The sequence below is a fragment of the Rhagoletis pomonella genome, unplaced genomic scaffold (genome assembly GCF_013731165.1).
Source record: "Rhagoletis pomonella isolate Grant_MI unplaced genomic scaffold, Rhpom_1.0 Rhpom_scaffold_00005, whole genome shotgun sequence".
NCBI lineage: Eukaryota > Metazoa > Arthropoda > Insecta > Diptera > Tephritidae > Rhagoletis > Rhagoletis pomonella.
Genome location: NW_023458559.1, coordinates 38907425 through 38935272, shown reverse-complemented (window position 1 = coordinate 38935272; position 27848 = coordinate 38907425). Strand labels below are relative to the sequence as shown.

At 33.0% G+C, this 27848-nt stretch overlaps 1 protein-coding gene across 1 annotated transcript in view; it reads right to left on the bottom strand.

The window, feature by feature from the left end:
- LOC118738909 overlaps window positions 1-27848 on the bottom strand; it is a 114980-nt gene that overhangs the window by 15431 nt on the left and 71701 nt on the right. Inside the window, exons 9-11 of the mRNA XM_036469955.1 lie at window positions 24865-25017; window positions 7639-7853; window positions 4286-4336 (exon numbers count right to left, since the gene is read on the bottom strand). Of these exons, the coding sequence (XP_036325848.1) occupies window positions 4286-4336; window positions 7639-7853; window positions 24865-25017 (419 nt within the window). The remainder of the gene's footprint in view (window positions 1-4285; window positions 4337-7638; window positions 7854-24864; window positions 25018-27848) is intronic.

The window sequence follows — 27848 nt, the reverse complement described above, 5'->3', positions numbered from 1 at the left end:
ATTATTTTGATGTCCGCAGTTTAATAGCCCTGGTTCGTTAAGTATGACTGCGAGATAAAATAAAAACATCTTAACCCTGTTGGCAAAAAAAATCTGTACTACTGGGTTAGCTTACGACCTCAACCCCTGTCAACTTGAATTCAAAGCGCATTTGATTGAAATTCACTCGGAAGTGAATTGCAGAACATGTCTGAATATGATTTCTTTTTGACTGCTGATGCTTCCGGCAGCGTAAGAGGATGATGCATTTTGGCACGAATTTCCTACATACCTTTGCATCTTTGGTTTGAAGACAAACCGGTATCGGCGTTATACCATCTCCAGTGACCTTTTTCGTATGTATGATGTGCGGCAAATTATTGATACATAGCTTCGTTAAGCCGATCGACCCAGTTTTTGGTCTCGAGTTACACAAATTGTGAGATCCACATCTTAAAGCCTCCTCTGAGGGACAAATCGTTTTTTATTGGAAAAAGTGCACTCGCAGTTTTCCTATTGCCTGCCGAGGGGCGATTATTTTTTTTGTGGTGTTGCAGGAGTCAAGATTCTGCCGGGTTGAAATACGTACCCCTAACCATCGGCTACCACGGCTGGCATTTGTTCTTAACTACTTAAAAAAAGTTTATCAGTCCAAGTCACATATTCTTTCTGTTGGTTAGGTTACTGGGTTAGCTGAGAATGAAGCATCTTATCAATTGGATAGGGAAAGCTCTAACTCTGAAATCATTTTGTTCTCAGTCCCACAAGGTCTAGCTAGGTATCCGTTTTAGTGGATAGTTTTAGGGTTGACTAACTGGCAAATGTTCTTGCGACAAACCCCTGACTTTATTCCTTGAAGAGTATCAGTTAGCGGAAAATTGTTTGTATTTCTATTCCACCTTCAGATAGGCGCGTTATTCGGTCCTGAATAGTGGACACTTTCCTAGATTTTTTCCAAATCGCAACCATGGCCGGTTTCAAATAAATACATATTATAAATAAGTCTTATTTTCGCCGGTATTTCGAAGATGCATTGTTATGAACACTATGTGAACTTGTTTAAACGAGTGTATCCGAAGTCTATGTTCTATTATACTCTGTGTGATGCCACAAATTTTCTAACTAAATATCTTGCTTGTTTGTATATCTGATAACATATTTTTTTTTTTACCAGTTCAAGTAAATGCGTGCCAATTTCCTCTGAGATCAATCCAAGAGGGAATACCTGAGCTGCCGCTTTAGATTCATCCAAACAAGCCCCTGCCTTTTTAGTGCATATGCGTCCTTATCACTTTCAATGCTTCCTAAACCAGTTAGATTATCATTGAAGCTCATTGACATTTCTGCATCGAGCTGGATCTAGATAGAGGGCATTCTACTGCTAAAAATGGTGCATGGCTGACAAAATGTATGCCTCCTTGCTTTACCTTTGTTTCTAAATCAAATAACTAAAATTTTACTGGTGTCGGGGATATGCAATTTTTCAGCTTGAAAGTTGTGCAGTCCATCTTAGATCGCTTTGGTTTAGAGATAGATACAGAGAGGGAGCACCTCTTTAACCGCATTTTTCCTAAAAAGAATGTTGGTTTCGTGTATGAGGACTGACCCCGCCTCCGGCTTAGAACAAAGAAATGCCTTCAAGGATTTTTCAGAGTTCGTAAACTGAATTAGATAAGAAAAAATTGCTTTGCTGGAAATAAAAGCGTAATTGAAGTTAATTACGTCTAACAAAGGTTAAATTATATTGCTAATGGAGTTGAGCAGAACGTCTGAACGCATTATTATGCAAAATCTGCTTACGTCAGTGCTTCTCCCACGATCATTGATTACTTTTTCTTTAAACACAATTATAATATTTTTACACTACGTGTACTATTTCTAAAAGCGTGTTGTCTTGCAAACAGTAATCATTGGAAGTAAACAATGAACAAATATAGATAGTTATTAGCAGCCAATGTTAACAATTCATTTACAGCAAACAAACCAAAATTTTACGAGTTACTTTAAATGAGAACACTGATGAAATACGAACTTAAATAAAAAAAAAAATAAGCGATCCTATTGGCAATTATTTATGCATTTGGGGCGATTCCCTTAGGGCTGTTTTCACAGTGAAAAGTTAATTTACATTTAGCAGCTAAATTCCTTTTACTGAATTTCTCCACGTAATTTGCGAATGTTAATTAATTCTTCACTGTGAAAAATAGCCTTAAACTCGAAAAACTAGTAAGCTCGAATTTCAAAAATTTTTTTTTTATACAAATTTCGACAATTTGATAAATGTTTCGATACTTTCGAGTTTTTCGAGGTAATTTTCCTATTTAAAGTAATGTTTATATTGTACTTTTATTAAACCTAAATTTTTGTTACAAATACTGAATAGAAATCAGCAGCACTTACTTGATGAAAACTTGTATATCGTTTTAAAACGGTATGTTTTGTAGAAGACCTGAATTAAAATTTATTTTATAACAAATAATTGTGTTAGTCTGCAGGTAGTGAAGCTATATTTTAAAGGGTATTTCTTTCTAAATATATTTGAATGCTTGAAAGTAATAACTAAAAGTTTTATTAACTTTATGAAAAATACAACGAAATTATTTTTTGTATCCATAAGCACTAGTTCACTGGTTTAATATTTATAGGTTGGTTTTAAATTTGGGGGTACAATTTCTTTTCCACCTCAAGTTTTTTTTTGCATTGATATCAGATCGGGGTATATGTACATACATAACAAAATCGTAGCAACAAATATTTCAAAACTTAAATATTGCGCTATTTTTGGGTATTTATTTGGACATAGAAATTTGTATAAAGCTGGAACTATAATACAAGCTAAGAAGCGCTGTTGTTGCGGTTGCGTTGAGAATCTCAATTCGTTCTCCAGTTACTAAAATATTTTTTCTTACCAATTTTGCATTTAATATTTTATTACTTTTTAAGAATACTTAACATTTTTCCCAATTATAAGTGACCTTAAAGTGTGTTTTTCATTTTAACGTTGTACTTCAGGCATACTAGTAGTTTACGTGTCTAATTTATTTATTTATTATTTAATTTCGATCAAAACCGAAATATGCATTTGTATGTGTGACACGAAAAAAAATTTTACAAAATACAATCATCTCAAAGATACATATAAATGAATGCGTAGTTTCGAAGAAATATACAACGAAAGCGCCAAGGAATCGAACAAAAAAATCAAACATTTAATCGAATAATCGAAAAACCAAAAGCACAAAATCGATAAAATGCAAAATGCACAATGCCAGGCCATCATCAACTGTGAACTGAGAACAGAAAAAGAGGAAGAAGCGCATAGCTGACATCGAAAGCGTGCAACTACGAAGTGATTAAAAATGAATTTATACAACGAGTTTGAAACTAAAAGAAATAAAAAGAAAACAAAACAAACAAACAAAACAAAAACAATAACTGGAATAATGCATCCAGCGGTAAATAAAAGTACTTTTGTTTGCTAAGTAAAATTAAGAAGAGAATAAAACGATTTAAACTTTCATGGAGACTTTGTAGTGGCGAAAATTACATGCCGTTTCGTGGCCGAGTGGTGGTGGTGTGGAAGAGGACTGTTTCTTTTCTTTGAAGGGGGCAAGAGAGGTGCCAAAGTTGAGATGAGTGAGCTGAATATGAGCTATTGTGGCGTGGGTGGGACTGTGTGTGTGTGTGTATGTATGTGTACAAAAGATGAATGCTCATTCGTTGCCGTATAGCGCAATTGCAGCACTGCGGGACATCCGAGTTGAAAAGTGTGGCGCTGTGATTTTGATGGCTGTCGACGAGATGGACATCGATGGTATGTGGAATGGTTGTTTATGATTTTGACGATGCGTTGATGAAGATGAAGTGTAGATGAAGCAAAAGTATTGCTGAAGGCGCTGATGAGGATTGTGACTTTGAGGATGCTGTTGTTGGTGGTAACAAAGCAAACCTTGTCTGTTGGTGTTGGCAATGATGAAGCGCTTCAAGATAAAGATAAATTTTCGCCAAATTTATAAATAGATAGTTTGTTTGGCAAACAAAGCAACAAATTTATATTTGTAAAAATTTAAAATTTTTGCTGGGCAAGTGTTGCAAATAAAGTTATAGTTTTTTTTTTGATACAAATTTTCATAACTTTTTTTTTTTAAGAATTTACTTATATATATTTTTCTTGCCTCTAAAATGTTGTTGTTTTGCTTAGCGTTTTTTATGACTATTATGTACAGTGCATGAGCGTTTAATTTTTGTTCTTGTTCTTTTTAAGTTTTTTTGTTTTTTTTTTATTTTTGTTTTTCATATAGCTTACCAAAGGACTTGCAAGAATTACTCCAATCCTGCTTAGAACCGCTGGAAGACGCTGGAAAAATTTACACAAAATAATTCTAGTAATTTCATACTAAAACACACTTTAAGTTTTTTTTGTTGTTTTAATAGAAAAAATTATACTTGAGTTTTTTGAAATTGCAGCACTATTTAGGTTAATACCTTTGTTAACAATTTCGAAATGCATACAAATCTTTTTTTTTTGTCAGTTTGTGAGCATTTTTAATGGGGAAAGAATATTATTTTGTTCTAAATTTTTAATTTTTTTGATTGGCAAGCGCACTTGGTCAAATGCAGGTTTTGCTTGGCTTTTTAATTTACTGATAGTAATCGATTGATTGCTCGATTATTTGCTCGATCGGTCATGTTGCGATTAATCACGAAAATTGGGAACAATGTTAGTTCTGCTTAAAATATTTGGTGTCAAATTTCTTATATTCTTTTTTTATTAGTTGAAGTGCACGAATTTCTTGCAGGGACGTTCGTTTTGTTTCTTCTTCCATGCTTTAGGTGGAGTTGAAGCGCATCGAACCAATTTGGGAATATATTTTCAGGGGAAATATACATTTTAACGAAAGTTATTTACTTAGTTTTTCAGGGATACAAATTAAAAATGAACATAAAAATCTGGTATGTTTTAGAGTTTAGGAAGAAAGAGTTACACATTTTATAAGTTGTTAGAGAGTGCAACTAAAAATATTCCAAAGATTTTTCAAGTGCTCTTACGAAAAAAGTGAAGTTAAATTTGGTAAAATTTTGTTTACAGATTACATTTTTTAAAGATACGAAATTTTTGCTCTGACTTTCATTTTTTGCTTCTCAATCGAACTCTAAACATTTGCAAGGTTTGCTATTTAACATTCATACCAGATTTTCATTTTCACCTAAGGGTTAAGAAACGTTTTCTACTTTTGATACAGTTTTAGTACATTTTAGTATTTTCCTACAAATAAGAATTTGGTTAATTTCGAACACAATAACGTCAAATGTACAAATGAAATTATATAATGAAATATCAACGAAAAACAACAGTGAAATTAAGTCAACAACATAGAGAAATGGAATTTTTTGATAAAATTTTTAGGTAATGCAAACATGACACATTTGGTTAGTAATTGGCAAAAAAATGGCATTATCACGTAAAATACACATATCAAATAATATAAAAGATATACAACTAAAAAATAAACTTTTTTATTTTGAAAATAAAAGAGTTTTTTAGTTGTAAAAAATATTCTTTCGTTAGGAAGAAATTTGGAGTTGCACTGAAAGAGTTTTTTATTTCCGTAGATGTTTCGTAATGCGTTTATCCAGAAATTGGGGGAAAAATTGACCGAAAAGTGGTCAAATAAAACAAGTTAAAAAACACTTAAATAAGAAAAAAAAACAAATAAAATTAATAAAAAATAGAATAAAACTAATTTTTAAATGAAATAAAAAAAATATAAAAAGTTTAAATTTTTAATAAAATGAATTAAATAAAACAAAATAAAGTAACAAAAAAATAGTAAAAACATAAAAACTTTGAACAAATTTCTAATTAAATTCTTTTTGAAAACCCGTAAAAAAGTGGTAAAGACCATTCAAATATAGATACAAATTTCCAGTTGTTATTCATAAAAAAATAAAGTAGGTTTAAAGAGCTTTATAAAATGACGTTTTCATACATTTTTCAGTTTATAAACCCTTTTTAAAGCTGCTTTATTTTTTATGAATAAGGCCATATGAATTTTGAGCTTGAGGCTAATTTTTTATTGAATGATTTTTGTAAAAAATTTAATTACGGGTGAAAAAATATACATACTAAAAAAATTCAAAATGTTTAAAAGCTTTTTGTTTAAACAAAAATTTTTAAATAGAGGTCAGTTTTTTGTTAAAAAGGTTTTGTTAAAAAAATATAATAAAAAATACCAAATGTAAAACCTTCTTTGCTTAAACAAACATTTTGAAATAAAGGCAAATTTTTTATTGAAAGTTTTTGGAAAAAATTGCTTTAATTTCAGATAGAAATTTAGAGTGGCATTGGAAAAGGGAGTGATATATAATATAGTTACAAAAATTATTTTTGTTTATAGAAGAATTTTTAGTTTGGAGCCAATTTTTTATTGCAAAGGTTTTGCAAAAAAAAATTTAATTGCAGACAGAAATTCAGAGTTGGATTAAGAAATTAAAAAGAGAAAAATTCAAGAATTTTGATTGAAAAATGAATATTTTAAATATTATTTTTTTTTTCCTGAAGTAGAACTATGGAAAAGGTGATATTTTAAACCAAGAAAAGAAAATAAGAATAAAAAAGTGCTGAAATAAACTTTTAATCGTTTGCTTGAATTTCTTGAATATGCAAGTGACAAATGATGTTTTTAGGAAGTTGACAAAGAGAGGAATTGGCCCAAGAAGGTAGTGAAAGAAATGTGAAAATTAATGACGAAAAATTTGCTTGAAGAGCAAGCCTAAAAATAGTTACTAAAATACTACGGAGTAAAAAAATTTTTAAAGTGTTTAAAAACGTTTTACACGAACAAGAAAGAGAAAAAGATTAGTACAATTTTCGAGACGTATACATAAATACATATAGAAAAATCTGGTCTAGTACGAGATCAAATTTCAAATCAGTAATTGAGCTTTGTAAGATATTCGAATAAACACAGCAAGTAAAACATAGACAGAGAAAGAGAGATTGATAGCAAAAAGTACTATAGCGTGGAGTTAGAAAGAAACAAAGCGCCAGTTGAAGGCAAAAAAAATGTATAACATAACAGCATACAAAGTAAAAAATGGGGGAAAACACAGAGAACAAAAAAATATGAAAAGTAGAAATGAACACCGTTTTGAAGGAAGAATTGCTTTTAACAAAATTTTTGGGTAACTTGTTTTTCTATAACCAAATTTTCTATATGGAAATTTTAATTTTGCTACGCGAATTTATTGTTGTAAGTATTTTGCATGCGTATGCCTTGATTAGCCAATTCATTTTTACAGGTAATTCTCTTATTTTGTTTTCGTATTGCATTACGCATAGCTTTTTGGTTGAGTTGATATGCAATTCTCAACCCGCTTATTACTTTTTATGCGCGCTAGTGACAGAGATAGAGATACACATATGTATGTAGATGTATGAAGGTAAGTAAGTAGTGTCGCTTTTAATGTTCTATGAATAAATGAAAGGAGTAATGCGCATACGGAAAGTGAATGAAAAAGAGAGAAACGGAGAGAGATAAAGAGAGAGAAAAGGTCTGACAGACAAAATGAATGTGTCTTCGTATGTATATTTGTTTGGACGAATTTGTGTGTGAGCATGCTATATATGTACATATGTACTATGCACTTTTTTATTACCTGTGTGACAGGATTCTCGCCTGGCCGATAGACAGCATTATGTTGCGGCCTCTTACGACCCATATAATTAACGCATACAAACTCCAATAGCGAGGCATAGATGAAGCACATGCAGACGCCATCCCACACATTCATAGCGGTGAGATTGGAGACGACGGGCAGTGTGCTGCGGAAACCGTTGGATGTTGTGAAGAAATTCAACATTGTTGTTACACCTGTAAGGGCGCGTGGGACGGTTGTGTTGTTGGTTCAAAACAGAAAAGAAGCAGAAGAATTAATAAGAATATTAAATATTGAAATACAAATATGGAAATGGCGTTTTTGTTTTGTGTGGGCGTGGTAGTGGACAATTTGGTAATGTGTTAGTATGGCGCTGGAGTGTGAATTACATTTGCTTTTGTTAGTATGTATAATGTGGCGACATATATGTGTATGCGTATGCACAATTTTTGCGGAATTTTTATTGCATTTCAGCATTTCAAATCACTTTTATATCTGGTTTAACTAGGCAGGTATTTTTTTTACATATATACATACATTGTTTAAGGACTTATTTGAACGCTGATGTTAGTAAAAAGTTTAGCAATTTTTTTATATAGGGTGTAAGTATTTAAGTGAAATTGTATATACATAAATTGTGAAAATATAAATGTAAAGCTAGTAAATTTTATTGAAAAGTCGAGTGAGTTAGTTTTTTTGTAATGAAAACATAGTTTTAATGAACTTTATTTTTTTTTGCAAGAAAACTTTTCGCAAAAAGTTATGCTTAAAAAATGATTAGTTTATTGTTTTATTTATTCATAAATAATGAAATTTGTGTATTTTTTGTGCAAAAAGTGTGAACCTTATTCCCAAATACTGGGTCAACCTCGGACGTCTGACAATTTGAAGTACCATATTTGTACTACAAAACAACAACAGTGGTATATTCTCTCTGAAACATTTATAATAAATATTTTAAATTTTCTAAATGTTGCAAATTCATTAAATAATAGAAGCTCCCTAAACGCGGTACTGATATTAACGACTGATGTTCATGCACACAAACAAATTTCGTATTGCGCTGCGTGTTTTCTCTTTGTATGCTTTAGATGACATCTTTTATGCGATATCCCGCAAGTCAGTCATAATGAATGACCTTACGAAAGCATTCGATATGGTGAAATATACGGTGGATAACGAGCAATCTCTGTGGACGTCAATCGTTATTTTTAATTTCTAAACGCTAAGTTCATGCCAAGGGGATTCAAATTGGGGTTCCACCAAAGACGACGTGCTCTCCCCAACGCTGTTTAACCTTTTCATCGCCAAACTCCCTGCCCCGTCAGCTGTACTCAACTTAGAGAGCATTGGAGATGATTGCAAGACGAACTAAAACAGTGCAAGCGTTTGCTGTAAAATAACTGCCTTCTCCTCGGATATTTCTAATTTCTTCAGGCAAGGCGGAGAAGAAAAATGTATACAGCGATGCCGTCAGAATGAGACTTAGCACTTGCAAATACTATCTAGTGCTATGAGGTTAACAGCCGCCCATCAACACTGAGAAATCAGAACTTCCGTGCAGGTGCATCCTAGCTCTGGTACGGATGGTGCTAGTTACCTCTCTCGGCTAAACTCAAAGGTGGCAAACACATACCCAGCACGCGGACAAGGTGCTATAACACTCATGCATCTCTAATTTGTAGTCGTCTCCAATTCTACGACTTTTACTTCGGTATTTTCGGTTTCGAAATGTCAGGCTCGCCCGTTCAACACACAGTAACACAGCCCGTTCACAATAACAATATTACATATGTTCGATATGTGATAGTTGATTGTAAAAATCATGTTTAATAATTTGCGAAAAACCAAGAAAACCATTTGTGGCCGGAACTTGCATGTAACCACGCAACAGAGCAGCGGTTGGACATATCCGTTGTCAATAAAAGTGGACGAAGAAATTTGGCTACACAATATGTGTACATTAGACTGCATCACTCCCCATACAAAAAAAAAATCGGTACTATTTTTCTACTGGAATTATAAAATCTATTATATTTTCAAACTTTCACCAAAATATTGCAAAAATATTAAGATTTACGTGAGCTGGACCGATTTGAAAATACCTACAAAAATTTAGTTTTTATTAATAAAATGAGTTTTTTTTAAATATTTTGAAAAAAAAATTACCTCAGATGACTAAACAGTTAAAGCTTAAAAAATTTGCATAAAAATATTTTTAAAAATTTTCTACGGAATCATAATAATGAGATTTTTGATGCTGTTTTTGAACATTTTCCAAAGACTGATTTAAGAAAAACTTGAATAACTCAGCCAAAACCTCACCAATTTAGACTTATGAGGTAAAATAAAAAGGGTGAGAAAATACCTTTCCACTGATACCTCATAAGTCTATATCGATAAAGTTTTGGAGCACTTATTCAAGTTTTTCATACACAAATCTTTGAAAAAAGTAAAAAAAAGCATCAAAAATCTCATTATTATGATTCCGTTGATACAAATTTTTAATATTTTTATATATGTAGATTTTTTAAGCTTGAACTGTTTTGTCAACTGAGGGCATTTTTTTCAAACAAATCCTTTAAGAAACTATTTTTATTCATAAAAAACTCCATTTTTAGAGATATTTTCAAACCGGTCCAGCTCTCGTAAATCTTAATATTTTTCCGAAATATTTTGATAGAAGTCTTAGAATATAATATATTTTGTAATCAGGCCGGAAAAACCGCAACTTTTTTTTGCTGATGCAGTCTAATATACATAGGTGCATACATATGAGGCATTCTTCGTCAACTAAAGCCTACCCTCTCCAAAATTGGTTTAGATGAAAAAAAATCGCTTATAGTTAGTTTTGAATATTCGGTACGAATGTTTAATTTTAAATGGTGAATGATTCTTTCTAAAAAATTATTGGATTTAATTGAAATTTGTTGCCCGGCGGTTTTTTGGGTCGTTGATTACGAATATGATCATAAATTTTTAAAATTCAAGCTGGCGGAACCAACATGGCAGATACATTTTTGAAAATTCATTCATCATTTCTCAAAAATTGGTTCAGGCGAACATAAATTTGTAAAATGAGAAGGTTCACATGAAATTTATTATTCGGGCGTTTTGGAGTCGCTGAGTACGAATATGATCATGCATTTTTAAAATTCCGCCATCCAATATATGGAATTCAATAAATTCTCTAAAATTTTGCCAGATTCATAGTAACAATTTTCGAGCGAATTTAATAAATTTTCAAATACTTTTCCGTTACATATATTCGATCCGCCATATTGCATTCCAAAAAATGCTACTCATCATTTAAAAGTGAATTTTTTTACCGAATTTTCAAGAGATTAACCGATGTTTGTTTAACTGAACTAATTTTGGAGTGAAAGTGGCGTCCGTTGGCGAAGAATACCCCATAAAAATATATGTAAGAATGTGTGCATAGCATACAAGTGTGTGTTCATAGTGTAAATGCACTGCAGGGGTTTACCAAATACTGCTATGAATAACTGAGGAAATAAGCCAACTTAGCTTTGGACCTACACTACAAAAAGGCAATGAACCGGAAGGATGCTTTGTGTGAACAAAATAAATGCTGCGAATTGTGCTGCTGATGTATGTGTATGTGAGTATATACACATGTATATTTGCACATACATATCGCTTAGCTGATTACTCATATCTGAGTAAATATTTAACAACTTAGAAGGAATACAAAAAAGTACTTTGTTGCTGAGTGAATTTAGTGATTTCTACAAGAGATAAGTAATAAGTGATTTTTTCCATACATACATATGAATCCATTTGTTAAATAAAATGAGATGCATACAAATAACTTTCCCTGTTACTGCAATGCGTATGTTGCATAATAATGCTGGATACATGCTGCTGAGATGCATAGTAAGTAAAGAAAATAAATAGTTGAATACATACATACATATTTACATATGTAAGTATATTCTTCAAAGGAATTGCGCACAAATTACCAAGTACGGCACGTACTATCACCGAAAAGCAACATTTTTCTCTTAGCTTAGCTAAATAAAATTTAGAGCTGCTCATCCTTTTCAACTACACAGATTTATTTACGCTATTTCTCTTCAAAGAAGTAACAACATACTACATACATACAAGAATATTACACTAATATCAGGGCAACTATATACTGGTTTCATGTTACCCTGAACTGTGTATTGCAAGTTTTCAACAAATGTAAAATCCCATCCAAAATAAGCGTAAGTAGATACATATGTATGTAAGTGCAACAGCGTACGAAACGAAATGCAACATGAGCTCTCAGCTTGAGAACAATGGAAATGGAAATGCATAAGAAGCAGCTTTAAGGCTGCACGTAAGACAAAAGATATCTGCATGTAACCCACCGGAGAGGTGGATGGGGTGGCTAGCGATGCGATTTCTCTGTCGCAATAAGTCACTTGTACTCGTATGGCAACCACCGTGGCAGGTACCTACTTTAGACTGAGCTGCAGTGCTTGCTTGCTCGCTCGCTCGGTGAATCAACAGCTCGGTGTAAAAGCGCATAAAGCCGTAAATTTAAGATAATTTGTTAGATTACAAAAGAAGAACAATTTGAATTTATGTTGCGAAATTTTCGGGCAAGCATCAGACGTTAAACGCTTTGGTGTTTATTCGAGGAGTGCAGTGGAAATACGCGCGGTAGAAGTGAAACTTTGTATTTACCTTAAGAGTAGTCTTAACCCTAATCTAAAGCTTAGTCAGTATCTTAGTACTAATCGGCATCTTAATCCTTCTCTTCACCTGGATCTTTGCCTTTATCTTTATTTTATTTTTTTTTATTTTGTCTTTATTTTTATCTTTGTCATCATCTTCACTTTCATCTTCTTCTACTTCGGTATGCTTCTCGGGTGCTGAATCTACACTAACATTATTAAGGGAAACCTCAATACATTTCATTCTATAAATTAAGCCAGAGTGTAGTGTTTGTAGTAGAGTTAGCATTTAATCGTGTGAACCTTTACGCGTATTAGTCATCATTTCCAACGCAGCTTATTGAAATTTGAAAATGGCCAATTTAAGCTAAAAATTGAAAAAAATTCTCTGGTAAAGGCAGAGCTTCCTAAAGTGGTATCCGTGGAACCCAAGGGTTCCGTAGGAAATTCACCAGGGTTCCGTGAAATTAAATGTACTCGAAGTTGGTATGATTGCCGTACTGAGTGCTATTGATTGTTGCGCTTGAAGCTTTTTGTTTCTAACATTTATGTGTTATTGGCCCCTGTAGCCGAAGGGTAAGATGGTAAGTTCTACCACTCCGAATGGCCTGGATTCGAGCCGTGGTCATATCAATGTCACAAAAAAAAGAAAAAATATTTTTTCTTCACACCGGTCGCCCCTCGGCAGTCAATGGCAAACTTCCAAGTGTATTTCTGCCATGAAAAAACTTCTCATAAAATCCAATGGCCGTTTGAAGGCGGCGTAAAGCTGTAATGAAATGTGAAATGTCATAACATGATAGTCGATAAATCGCCTAAGATCTTTGTCAGATTATTTTTAGAATAGTAGTAGTATCGATTGGGTACAAAATCAATTTATGAAGTATTCATATATCTTCAGAGTACTTTGACATTGAAACACAAATTAGAGTCTGTGTCTCAGAAAGAGTTTTGGGTTAGTGTGACGGAGTGAATACCATGAAGAGTAGCTAAAAAGGCTGTCTTAACTTTGCATCCTTCTGTCACAACCTATCGTTATTAAACAGGGGTTTCAGCTTATATCTATACAAAAAACAAATTCAGATCGAAATTTAATGCTACCCCACAAATGCGTATACAGCTTTCAGACATAATATCGAACTTGTCTTTGATTTTTAGGGTTCCATTATTTTAAAAGTTTGGGAATACCTGGGTTAAGTTTCTACTGCGCAAAGCATTCTAGAGGTTTACTTTTAAATAGTTTGATATTAACATAGTATTGATTCAATATGCAAATATACCTGCAAATATACAAATGCTCTAAAAAAGGCAAAATCCTGCACCTGCGGCTGCAGCATCGGCCAGTATTTGGAATAATATTTTTTGTTATTATTTCCGTTTCAATGGTTGTGAAGCGGAAATTTCTAATAACAACGGTTCTGAATACGTACAGCTTCACGAGTTCACCGCAGTATGTGTGAACAACTTATACAAAATAAATATTTTCGTTCGTGCCGGGCAGCGTAAAAGTAGGCCAGTCAATATAGCACTTAGGTGGGAAAAATTCTGCACAGTATACCAAAAGTACCAAGCCGTTCGGCAAAATATTTTAAACAAAATAAAAAAATGCTCTATCTCTCAATTTGACTGAAAATATTTTCAATTCATTAATTAAAAACTATTGACAATTATTGCATCGCTGCCACCAGCACTGATGCATAAATAGGAAAATGTAGAAAAATATAAGAAGTTATCATAATTTGTTGAAAATTACAAGGTTTACTTTATGGTGATTTCAAATATGAAACCGGGTTTTTCGTACCGGTTACCAGTTTTGAAAAAAACCCATGTTTAAATTACAGGTTATTACGCTTATTTAAAAAATGCAATCGGTTTTTTGTACCGATTACCAATTTCGAAAACTTTAAATTTTCAGTACCGGCTACCAATTTCGAAAAGGCAATTTCTCATCAACCAACAAAAATAATTTACTAATTTATTACACAATTTCCCTCTTGTATTGTGTCGAATCATTGAAAACCGGTTATTCGGAACGGGAAATTCTACGTTCGCGTAACATACCATATGTGGGGTTCCTTTGACTGTCAGGGTCATATGAAGCGTCAATATTCCTATTCAATAATTTTTTTACCAAATTTACCCAACTAAGATTAGAATTTTCCGTTCTTTCTGAATTCGAGATAAAAAAGGAGGTTTATCGGTTAAAAAAAAATTGTTAACCTCGAGATGACCTTGAAGATGAAACTCACGTTATTTTGCCACTCGACATTGAAAAGCTTGTTTGTTTTTAATGCATTTCACATATAAAAAAAAAAGTTTAAGCAAAAAGACAAAGAAGGAGGAGGGTAAAGTTCAGAAAGGAACCCCTTATATCTATTTACTTTTAAAACAATAAAGACTTAAGAGAAAATTATATTAAAAAACGAAAAAAATAAAAGAAAGATAAAATAGGTCAAATGAGTTAAAATCTAAAAATTAAAAAAAAAATATTTATTAAAAATTAAAAAAACAAGTTCTTAAAAATAAATTAAAAAAAATATTTCCCCAACAATGAAATCTAAATGTTAAATATTCAGAAAATACTACGATAAGTTTCTAAAAATAAAATTGAATTAAAACTATGATTTCCTTTTTAAAACAATAAAACGTAAAAATATACTAAAAAATATACGTAAAATAGGTTGCTAAAAATTTAATGAAATTAAAATTATATATGTATTTTTCTTTTTCAAACAATAAAATCCAAAAGATAAATTAAACAGTAAAACATTCATAAAATAAGTTACTTAAAGTTTAATTAAATAAAAAAATATATATTTTTCTTTTTACAACCAAAAAAAACTGAAAATTAAAAGATTAAAAATAAAGAGAAAATAAATTTAATTAAAGAGGAAGAAAAACTCATTAAAACAAGTTTCTAAACATGAAATCAAATAAATCTAAAAATTAAAAGACAGTCGAGAAAAAACACTTATGTAGAAAAGAAAAATAAAGTAAGATCTTAAAAATTAAATAAGCTAGAAAAATATTTTTTTAAACAAATCTAAATAAAAAAAATAATTAAAAAAGAAAATATTAAAATAAGTCTAAGAATTTAATGAAATTTAAAAAATTCTTTTCTCTTTTTGTTTTAAATAAGGAAATCTAAAAATGAAGCTGAAAATACAAAAAAAATATTTCTAGAAATCGAAGGAAGTAAAAAAAAATTAAAATTAAGGAATTAAAAAAAGGAAAAAATCCGCCGAGGTTCGAATCCTCGGATCTCTCGAATCGCACGCCAGTACGAATCTTGGAGCAGTGATATAACACTCCCGAGTGTGAATAGGCCCTTCTGACAAAGGGCTTTTCTCTAAGAAATTTGGCAAAGGATTTATATTTTAAAAGCCTTTTTTCCCAGAGTAAATATTATTTTTCAAAATGTCTTGCCGACCCTCTTTAAATTGTCTTACAAAAGACTTCCAGTAAATAACTTGGGCAGATTTTTCCTGCAAATGGCACACTTTTAAATAATTTCTAGGCAATAACTCATAAGAGCTACCAAAAATTAAATTAAATTCATAAATCCCTAAAATTCACAAATAAATTTCCCATTCGTAGGAGTGCGCGTTACCACTTCACAGTCTGGTGCAACAATCACCAACGTAATGTAGTTCCTTACTTCGTTTTTTTTTCAGTTTTCCCTGCTGCTAAATAATTAACTCTGGCGCTATACACGAGTATACTTCTCGGAATAGATGCGAAAATGTGAAGCACCTAGCGGATTATAAGGAGGGGTAATTTTACTCAATTTTCATTGTGCTTGGTAATGTGAACAACGTTTTTCAAGTAATTATCCTGCGCTAGCAACTATTGTATTTTAGCGCTAACTGCAGTCGCAACGCATTCACAATGCAGATGAGGCTGCCAACCAACTTTCAGCTCATTTGTGAGAGCTTAATTGTTCGAAAGTGTGCTTGAGAAAACTCGTACGTGTGAAATGCAGTCAGGAAGTTGTCAAATGCAGCTAGAATTAGAGGAGGTCGCTTCATGTATGTATGTAAGTATGTATGTACATAGTTATATATACGTTTATATATGAACATAAAATACAGGTGAAATAACTGAGTCCGTCAGTTTAAGCACAATGAAACAAAAGACCATATAACCTTGAACGGTGCGATGTGAATGACTTCACACACGCGAACACTACTATCTCTGATAATAAATAAATAACAATATAACACATAAAGTTCTTCAAGGAAGTTTTCCTTTTATATTAAATACTGGGCTGCTGACCATATACGTAATTTATCTTGTTGCCTATTTTTCTTCACTTACTAACCTCTCCTGTAGCTTCCGTGGCTATCGACGTAAAGACGTGGCGTTTTGCCCTAATCTCTCTAGAAGCACTCGTAGAGTTTAATCTGATCATATACTTAGCTTTCCAAAGCTCTTAGTATTTATAAAGAAGAGGATCTTGTTGCAGTCGGTCTATTTGAAACGGTCTTTGGGTGTGGTGGAATTTTTATCGAAGCTCAAACTTATCTTGACTTATCTCTAAACCAAATTTGACAAATGAGACATGGAGATTCCTTTCAATATATATACAGTATGTAATATTCGCAGCCTGTTGGAATTATTGTTGCTGTTACAAATTCGTCTGTTATTGATCTGATTCGAAGTGGAATTCGGTGTTTGTTCGACGACATCTTAATTTCATCGTTAGGTTGCTGCCGATTCTATGCACGTATGCTGTGCTTACCTAGAAAACGATGCGAGTTTGTCAGCTCCAACAAACTCCCTTCAAAATCGCTTTTCTCCCAACATATGTATGCTGTTCCTAAATATGATATGAGTTATTGATTCGATTTATTCCCGAGTTGTGAAAAAAGAGCGCGTTAAAGACCTTACGTGATGAGGATATATGGTTTTAAAGTAGCAATAACAAATGATGCCATTTTTTGAAAATATTTCGTAATGGGATTCGATTCGTGGTGGCGTGATCAGGTGACATGACTTAAAATAGTCACGGTTGACATTATTTGATGCAAATTTTTGCGATATGGTATCATGTTTTATACAAGTTGCGAACATCACAGGAAAGGATGTGATGAGGCGATATGATTTTACAGCAGCAATCTCTCCTGATGTGATTACAGAAAACACCGTGTCAAATTTACACACAAAAAATCACAATATTCGTGATACTAGTGGCCAAGTATAGTAAAACTGCGTTTTTAGTTTTTCTCTGACGTCAGGATTTTTTTATAGGACTTTGAGGTTTCAAAAATATAATTGATTGAATAAATTATTTATAAAATCCAGTGCACCGTATATTAACAATATGGGTACCAAATAAAAGAAAAAATTCTTTAGATTTAGGGAAAAGTGAAATTTTTTGGTACACAAGGACGAATAGATTTTGAAGATGCCCTTTTATTAATTTTTCTTTTAGAATAATCACACATGGTGTGATTTGACAAAATATTTTGCGTTACGCTTTAATTTCCTGGCAGTTGTAAAAGGAAGTGACAATACGTGGTGTGTGGACGTAAAGACGTGATAAAAATTGTTTAAAATTACGCAGAAGAACGACTCATCAACACACACATCAATGCACAGAGAAGATTAAAAGCTCAAATAGTTTAGAGAAATCGTAGATAATCATCAAAATAATTGAGGTAACAAAATATCGTACTATAACGCATTTAGCAAGATGCAACGTATAATTTCTGAAATGTATTGGAGCAATTAATTTCCACTAAAGTTAATAACTTTTTTGATTAGAAACAGACTCTGAATGCGGCCTTAATTGTTATACAGAATTTTTTAGTAAATTTCTTTAAGTAAATTTCTTCAGCAAAAACTTCAAACTAAATCTTCAACTGAATTCGGTTCAATTCAGTTCAATGCAGACAAAACGAACTTACCTACACACACATAAGATTGTCGGACTATCTACAAACCTCTAATGGCGCGCAAAAATCATGTATTTCACTTAAAAATGCAATTAAGTTCTGTTTACATGAAACTGCCAACTTTTGACAACCTTTTCTAACCAAAACTCCAGCCAGCTAGCTACCATCAAACTTCATTTACGTGGGTGTGTGTGTGTGTGTAAAGCGCATCAACCCTCCAGATGCCACTCGCAGCTTTACAAAGTTGCATTTACCGTTTTAACGCTTTACACAACTACATTTTCGTTGGCTTTCGAGTGCGTAGAAAGTAAAAAGGCAGCTTTCGTTTTGATTTTCAACAATTTTCGGTAAATGTCACATCTTGGCTGTTGAGTAAAGTGCAAGCAAGTTTGTGCAGGTGATTGCGAAAATTATTTCACTTTATCGTTTGTTTTTATTTTTTGATTTATTTTTGGGGAGCAAACTAGAAAACGTCTAAACTTTGAATATGAGGGAGCTTGTGAAATATTTTGCTACTTTAACAGACGACGCCCAATTTGTAAGCAGCAACCGCAGTGGTTTTTGTTAGCACAGTGCTAGTTGCAACATACTCGTACATATATATGTATGTAGGTGGCTGCGAGTACTTACTACGCTCCAACTAAGTTCTCTTAATTTGGGTTACGCACGTGCAACCTCAGCTCAGTTATTACGATGCGCATAGTTTTAATGCCCTTTTTTCTCACCACACTTTTGTACAAACAGAATATTTATTTTGTTGCAAGTTTCATTAGAGATACTATAACACATTGTTGTTGTTGGCACACACTATGTAGGTGTGTATTAGGCTGGTCCTTAAAAATATCTACATTTAAATTTTGTATGGAACCACCTTTCATGTTGTTCTACGTACAAAATATAGAAATGCACTAAAATTTCAAAAAATGTTTCAAATTAGCATATGAAAAAATCTAAATATTTTTAAAAACCCCAGAAAAAAAAATATATAAATTCATAAATTCGCTGAGTTGTAGCTGACCAAAGCCAGCATTTTCTCGATTGTTTGTGATAAAAACAAAAAAAATAGTTTTCCAAACCCTAATTTTGTTTTCAATTTTGAGATTTTCATGAATGTCTTTTTTTTTGTATATACGTAGTACAAAATAAGCGACTGCCCAATGATGCTGATGTTTTAAGGACCACCTTAGTGTTTATTTATAAAAGTACTTACTTTTATGTGGATGGTAAGTGTGTGGAAAATTAAACTTTTAATTGTATGGATTTCATTTTGTGGTTTTTGTGTGTGTGCAAATTGCGGATTTTTAATGATTAGTATTTATTTTTTTCTTTTACAGTTTCAATTCTCTACGTGATGTTGTTTTATCATTTTAACATACCACTTTAAATAAATATGTAATTCCAAAACTTAATATCCAATGTTATGATTTGCATATTTACATATTCATAGTGAATTATTTTTATGTTAAGAGAAAGTGAGTAGCAAATGTGAAAAAAATGAAATTAATTTTTACTGCCTTTATGCGTATGTGTGTGTGTGTGTGTCCGTGCGTTCGAGTGTCATTTAGTTTTACTAGTAAAAGCGCAAAAATACAAAATATTAAAAGCTATTCAATTATGCATGCAAAGTATCGCACAAATGCTGCTATAAAATGTGATGTTGTTAAAACTGAAAATCCTTAAATAAATAAATAGGGGGATTTTTACCAATTTTTTTTTTTACACTGCAGACGTTGATTTAATGCCTAAATAAATAAATGTAACTAAATTTTTTAGCTGAAAGTCTACATATAAATACATACACCCTCGACAATCCATTATGCTGCAATATTTTTTTAAAACTAAGTATTACACTTCATAATGAACCAGCAATAACTTTCCAATATTTATGATTTACAAACCTTATACCTTCTTAACAATCTATGTACAAATATTTGATAAAAAGCTGCAGCAACCAAAAAAGCTTAGAAATTAGTAATCTTTGTAGTTCTAAACCTCCTCTAGGATATACAAAAAAATTGGATTTCTTAAATCGCTTGAAATTTGTCCTAATGAAGATAATAACTTGGATAAATTAAGTCAATAAATTTTTCTTCTGTAAATATTCTCAGCCTCAAGGAGCTTTCTTGAAATAACAGTTATAAATAGAAGGGCCTTACAGTTTTCGTTTTGGAAAAATCATCGCTTCTTATATTGAAATAAAGTTTGGTGTGAGGAGTACTGAAAAACTAAACATAGGATAAGCTTGAACGACTAAAAGAGTCCTATATGTGCCGCAGGAAAGCCTAAAAGACGACATTTTCTGAAACATGCTACAAAAAATATGAGGCATCAAGGCTCAGCAAGATGTTCTCTAGAACCGATTAGACAATAGGAGGTATCAGTAAACTAGTTTAGCTCATGGACCGACTCTAGCCAGGAAACCTTGGATCTCCTAACAAAAAGAAAATTATGGATATTTAATATTAAAACAACTGCTGGATACAGAGTGTTTAGCTAAAGTGAGCCATCAATTCGTTCGGATTGTGATAAAAGGTGATGCAGAGCTCTGCTTAATCTTTTTTCAGATAGTTGGTACTACAGGCTTTGGAAAAGTCAGCCATGAAGTGATACTCAGTTGAGCAACGCGTTAAAGTGATCCAAACGTCGATGCTGCGTAAAAAAAAAATCATTGTCATGTTAAAGGATACGTTAATGAGAAAAACTACATCCACCGCATGAAAAACCTATGCACCGACAACAAGTCACTGTTTGGTGCGGATTTCGGGATAGCGAACTCATCGGACTATACTTTTTCGAAAATGATACCCGTAACGCTGTCTCGCTGTGCCTGCTACTTGCCTAATAGCGCATGAAACAATGACCCTATTGCGAATATATCAGTTTTATTTATTCACCCTCTATATAAAAGGGAATTCTAAATAAGTGTTATCCACACAATGAACATACCAATGTAAGTTTACGGCAAGAGTAGATAGGTCGACAACGCTTTCCACCAAGTGATCAGCACTATTGAAAAATCATCTCACTACCCTAGCTATTTACATAGCTTCTTTGACATTGAGGGTGCTTTCAACAATGCCAAAACAGAAGCAATCAGAAGGGCGCTAGAGAGACTGGTATCTGTGTTTATAGTGGTTTGAGTCCACTCAATAATTATTTTTTAACAAAGGATAACTTGGTTGTATAAATTACCGGCAAATTCTTGCCAATAATTAGTCAGCTGATGGAACCGTCAATGCGTAATGTCCGCTGTGGCTGAGTGATTAGAGGTGCTTTGTACTGCTCCACCAGACCTAGGCTAGATGCGCCGTTCCAAACAACATCTCAAGTAGAAATAGTTTTTTCTGTCACCGGTCGCTCCTCGGCAGACAATGCCAAACTCCCCAGCGTATTTCTGCATAAAATCCATTTACCGTTTGAAGGCGACGTAAAATTTTAGGTCCCCCAATTTCAAGACGTATACAACAAATTCTCTCCTCAACCTAATTTGATCCTGTTCACAAGGAAACCAAATACCCCTGAATTCCCTTTACCAAGGCTAGTTCGGACAGATTTTGGGCTTTCATCCGAGGTGAAATATTATTATTTCCAACATGGAGATGTTACGTCGAGCGGCAAAAGAGCACCGCGGAAAAACTGGAGACTGTCACCGCGCGTCAGTCACAGTATCAATCCGATCGTCGTAACGATCAGTGAAAAGCGCTGGATAAAATAATGACTCCCAATTTACAGCCAATTTAAATTCAAAGGCTCAAAGATGGAAAAAGAAGTTGACGTCGATTTCTATCGGGAGGACTTGGAGAGGAGGTAATAACCTTGCCTGCCTGATGACTGCGTGTCTTTCAACCGGAGATCTTTGCCATAAAGCAGGGATACAGAATAGAAAGTCTCTATCAACCGAGTGCACTTAAATCGTTAAAATTTAAAACAACCAAGTCAAGATTATTCCAAAATGTTGCGCATCCTTAGCTTCACTGAGTTGCTTGGGTTCGTGGACATGAAAATATTGAATTGAACGAAATAGTCAACGAGATGGCCAAACGAGGGTTTCAGCTGCAGATACATGCAAGGCGGACAACTCCCTACAACCACCGATATTCGATCTACTGAGGAAAATTTATGAGTATACCATAGCCGTAAAAAGTGACCGATTTACCAGGCTCCATATGAGGAAGTCAGAAGTAATATTACCACAGGCTATTTTGACTTGTACATATGAGGAAATCTCACGAGTTGTTAAATTTTTGGACAAAAACGTGTTTTTAGTCGAAAATGGTGGCACACTTATCTTAGACAATGCAATATCTTAAGTTTTGTATAAACAACAAGATTCCATCGCAAAATTGTATTTTAATGAAATTTTAAAAATGACATACTAAAATAAATGTAAACAGCAACTCGTACACATATACCAGTAGTTATGTATATAACGTATACGTCCCGTAGCACCAAACACAGTCAAATAACAAGTTTACTCGCACGCCTTAACATAAAATTCATAAAATTTAAAGGCAATTAAATATTTGTATTTTTAATATACTGAAATATGTCAATAAAGAGCTTACAAATCTAAAGATTCAGGTAGATGTTTAACAATAATAGCATATAACGGGTGATTTTTTAAGAGCTTGATAACTTTTTTTTTAAAAAAAACGCATAAAATTTGCAAAATCTCATCGGTTCTTTATTTGAAACGTTAGATTGGTCCATGACATTTACTTTTTGAAGATAATTTCATTTAAATGTTGACCGCGGCTGCGTCTTAGGTGGTCCATTCGGAAATTCCAATTTTGGGCAACTTTTTCGAGCATTTCGGCCGGAATAGCCCGAATTTCTTCGGAAATGTTGTCTTCCAAAGCTGGAATAGTTGCTGGCTTATTTCTGTAGACTTTAGACTTGACGTAGCCCCACAAAAAATAGTCTAAAGGCGTCAAATCGCATGATCTTGGTGGCCAACTTACCGGTCCATTTCTTGAGATGAATTGTTCTCCGAAGTTTTCCCTCAAAATGGCCATAGAATCGCGAGCTGTGTGGCATGTAGCGCCATCTTGTTGAAACCACATGTCAACCAAGTTCAGTTCTTCCATTTTTGGCAACAAAAAGTTTGTTAGCATCGAACGATAGCGATCGCCATTCACCGTAACGTTGCGTCCAACAGCATCTTTGAAAAAATACGGTCCAATGATTCCACCAGCGTACAAACCACACCAAACAGTGCATTTTTCGGGATGCATGGGCAGTTCTTGAACGGCTTCTGGTTGCTCTTCACTCCAAATGCGGCAATTTTGCTTATTTACGAAGCCATTCAACCAGAAATGAGCCTCATCGCTGAACAAAATTTGTCGATAAAAAAGCGGATTTTCTGCCAACTTTTCTAGGGCCCATTCACTGAAAATTCGACGTTGTGGCAGATCGTTCGGCTTCAGTTCTTGCACGAGCTGTATTTTATACGGTTTTACACCAAGATCTTTGCGTAAAATCTTCCATGTGGTCGAATAACACAAACCCAATTGCTGCGAACGGCGACGAATCGACATTTCACGGTCTTCAGCAACACTCTCAGAAACAGACGCAATATTCTCATCTGTACGCACTGTACGCATTCGTGTGGTTGGTTTAATGTCCAATAAAGTAAACTGAGTGCGAAACTTGGTCACAATCGCATTAATTGTTTGCTCACTTGGTCGATTATGTAGACCATAAATCGGACGTAAAGCGCGAAACACATTTCGAACCGAACACTGATTTTGGTAATAAAATTCAATGATTTGCAAGCGTTGCTCGTTAGTAAGTCTATTCATGATGAAATTTCAAAGCATACTGAGCATCTTTCTCTTTGACACCATGTCTGAAATCCCACGTGATCTGTCAAATACTAATGCATGAAAATCCTAACCTCAAAAAAATCACCCGTTATATCAGTTTAGGAAAATGTTTTGCTTTCCGTGCCCAGCCGAGCCGGTGAGTACAGAAAAGGATGCGCTGACAAAATTGTAAACCAAATGAGGTAGTCAAGAAATAGATATGAGAGTGGGAATGAATGAAGAGGGTATAGAACACATTGACCTTTGAATTAAACTATTCAAGAAAGGGTTTTCTTTCGAATTTTCACTACCAAATACATAGCATAGGATTGGAATTCGGATGCAATAATTTGAGAGTGCTGAGTAAATTTTTCTGCTCCCAATGAGATTTATGATGTGTTAAGATAATAATAAGGGGATCTCTTAAACTCTTGAAGTTGGACTATGTGATATTGGATATAATTTTTTTTTTACAGAAATTTTGACTGTTATAAAAGTATTGGGACATCGAGATTAAAGGCAAAATGTAGAGAAGCAGTCTGGATTACTTGACCATAGGTTCACTGGCTTCGGTCCTTTTGCTAATAATACAATGTAAAAGCTGAGCATCGCATTGGGCAACTAGGGTAAAATACTGAACTCTAGTCAAAGTTTGTCATTTAACAAAAGCTCAATCTACTACAGATCTTTGCTGGCATCATCCTCTTAGTTACATAACCTTTTTAAAACCCAATTCGATATCCTTTTGACGTAAACTATAACTACATTTCTAAATATTATTTCTAAATTTCAATTCATACATTTTTTTTTTCTAAACTTATTAGGATTTTTACATACCGATCATAACTCTGGCTGGCACAGCATTCCATTCCAGCCAAAATGTGATAAATGATGATGTCACCAATATAATGCCGGGTATAAAAACAGTGGTGAAATAATATGCACGGTCCCTGGTAAAAGTCAACTCGACTTCTAGGCAACTGTAATTACCTTTAGGAAAGAAATACAACATACAACATAGTACAGAATGCCAAATTGGCTTTTGTGCAAATTATTTAACATTATTAAACTATTTAAGTAGTTAAGTAGTTGGTTTTTATAAGTAACGTAAATTCAGTTATTTTTTCGACTAAAACTATTAAATTTTTTATTATTGGCATAGACGTTGAACACTTAACGACACATTATGAATTTATTTATAATATGTATTTTTTTTCTGCAGTAAATGCAATAGACGAGACGCAAGACTTACATATGTAAATAAAATATATATGCACATATAGGACAAGAGACATTGTACATAGAAGTCGAGTGTGAAAGCCACAAACGAGGACGCACACTAAATATGAAATGAAAGTTTGTGCGCTTGAAAGCTTTCAGCAGTGAAAATTCGTTGAGATAAATAAATACTTCAACGAAAGCTTGCTCTGCGCGGTGAAGTGATTATGAACATGTACAGTGACTCAACTTCTCTTTTGTAGAAATCGCGAAATTCCGTTATCTAGCAAACTTTTGTATGCACAGATACACGCACAGTTAGTTTATGCTTAGAGAGTGTTATCTGTTTGATCTTCTACAAAATTTCGATATTGCTTTGCATGTACATATAGCAGCTGAAATCTCTATCTAACTTCCAAAAGTTCCCTGGGCCTACTTCAGTGTTAATGGAAGTAGTGGAAGTAGTCTAACTGGTCCATCATAATATTTTTTCCAATCAAGATTTGAGTCACTGTATTTATGTCTTAAATTTTAATAATTTATCATTTTGTTCACATAGACAAATTATGCATTTACGATATCTTACGATTAACCTAAATTAAATGTATTCTTCGGTCTTTTGACATGTGCCTAGTCCCTAGTAGGGGCAGTCTTCCGCTGTTAACACTTCCTTACCATATTTAACTAAGAACCTTTTAAATATATGTATGTATTATTAATACTTATTTAGCTACAGTTCGGCATTATGGATTCTAGAACTGAAAATTTCAATTTGTAAAGGTTTTGTGATTTAATTTTAAATATTTTTTTTTGGCATGCATTTTTTTTTATTTGCATTTATATATTTCGCATTATTTTTCCATGAAAGTGACGATACTAATTCTAATAATAGCAAACGTGTAATATATTTATTTATTAATCATGTGATATAAGGGCATGTCAATGAAATAAATGTACAAAAGGCAAGATTTTGTACGAGAATGAAAAAATGTAAACTGGCTGAAAAAAAACCAACAAATTTATTGCGTAAATATGAGTCACGAGTAAATACTAATTAATTGCTGTCAAACAAATGAAATCATTTACGAAAAATGTACACCAGGCAGTTGATATTTTTACGCCAATTTAATTGAAAAATAATTATAAAAAAATATTTATGTAAACTGTATACATTAGGGTAGTCCAAAACTACACAGGAAGATCAATTTGCTGGAATTTTCTTGCTGTCACGCCCAGAATTATTGAAAATGGAAAACAAGGGAGACGCATTTTTTGTTTTGAAAACGAAGTAAGTAAGAATGAATATTTCTGAAGGATAATCTTTTTATTTGAGCAAAAAATATTTATTGTTAACAATTTATAGCAATTCTACACGCAAAGTTTAAGGGCCATGGCGGCATGGTTCAATGTTAACCGATAAAAAAAAAAAATCTGGTCTCCTTATTCTCGCCTTTCTTTAGCTCTGTGGGAGGCTGAAACAAATGTTGGACCACCCTAATATACATAATTGGGTGATTAACATGATGTCATAAAGTCATAAATCGCTCAAGAATAACCTTATATAAAATTTATGAAAATACGACTATTTACGACAACTTGTGAATCACCTAACTGTAATGTTATTTCCAAATTGCGTAAAGCATATTCAGGCAAAAATAGTAGGGATGGCCTTGCAGAATGCAGATGTGGCTGACGAGCGTTTGTACGGGCTGGGATTTTATGTATGTGTTTTGGGTTTGTTTGAGGGCAGGTGGGAATCACTTTTTTGAAATTAATGTGGCATTAGCAAATTTTCAAACAAATTACTCAACAATAAATCAACGAAAATTACTGTAATTCAAATTTTTAAGAAATAATTACGAAGGTATTAAATATTCCAAAAATTTCGAACAAATGCAAAACTACTTTTTATGAATATTAAAAAAGTACTACATAATTTTAGCTGGTACTGTGGTGAGTTTATTCAAAGTGAAGTTAGGGGTGTAAAATGTGTAGCAAATAACCAGTTCGAGCATTCAAAATTATAGAAAATGAATTTTGAATAGCAAAGTTAGCTGGTATACTACATACAAATAAAATTTCTTTTATAAAAGCAAACAAATAATTTTTAATTAAATGTTTGACGAAAAAAGGGTTGCTTTAATTTATATTAAAGTTTTTATATATATGTATATATATGTTGTTTTAAATTCATTTATGGCATGAATGGGCTTAGCGGTTGATTGAGTAGTTGTGGATAGTTTTTTTTGCATTTTTGTTGCTGTTGTTGTTAAATATATGTATTTTTTTTAATACGATTTGATTTGGTTTGATTTTGGTTTGTTTACCTATCATTGATCTAGCCGGAACTGCATTCCATTCTAGCCAGAAAGTTATAAATGATGACGTCACCAGGATAATGCCAGGTATAAAAACGGTGGTGAAATAGAATGCACGATCTCTGGTAAATATTAAATCGACCCTAAGACAGCTGTAGTTCCCTACAATGGTGATTATAGTTTTTCTCGTTGGTATAAACATATGGACAAGTGAAGTTTATTAAAAGTTATATTAAATAGATATATAGACAGTTAAATACTTATTTTGTGGTATGGAAAGTCAAA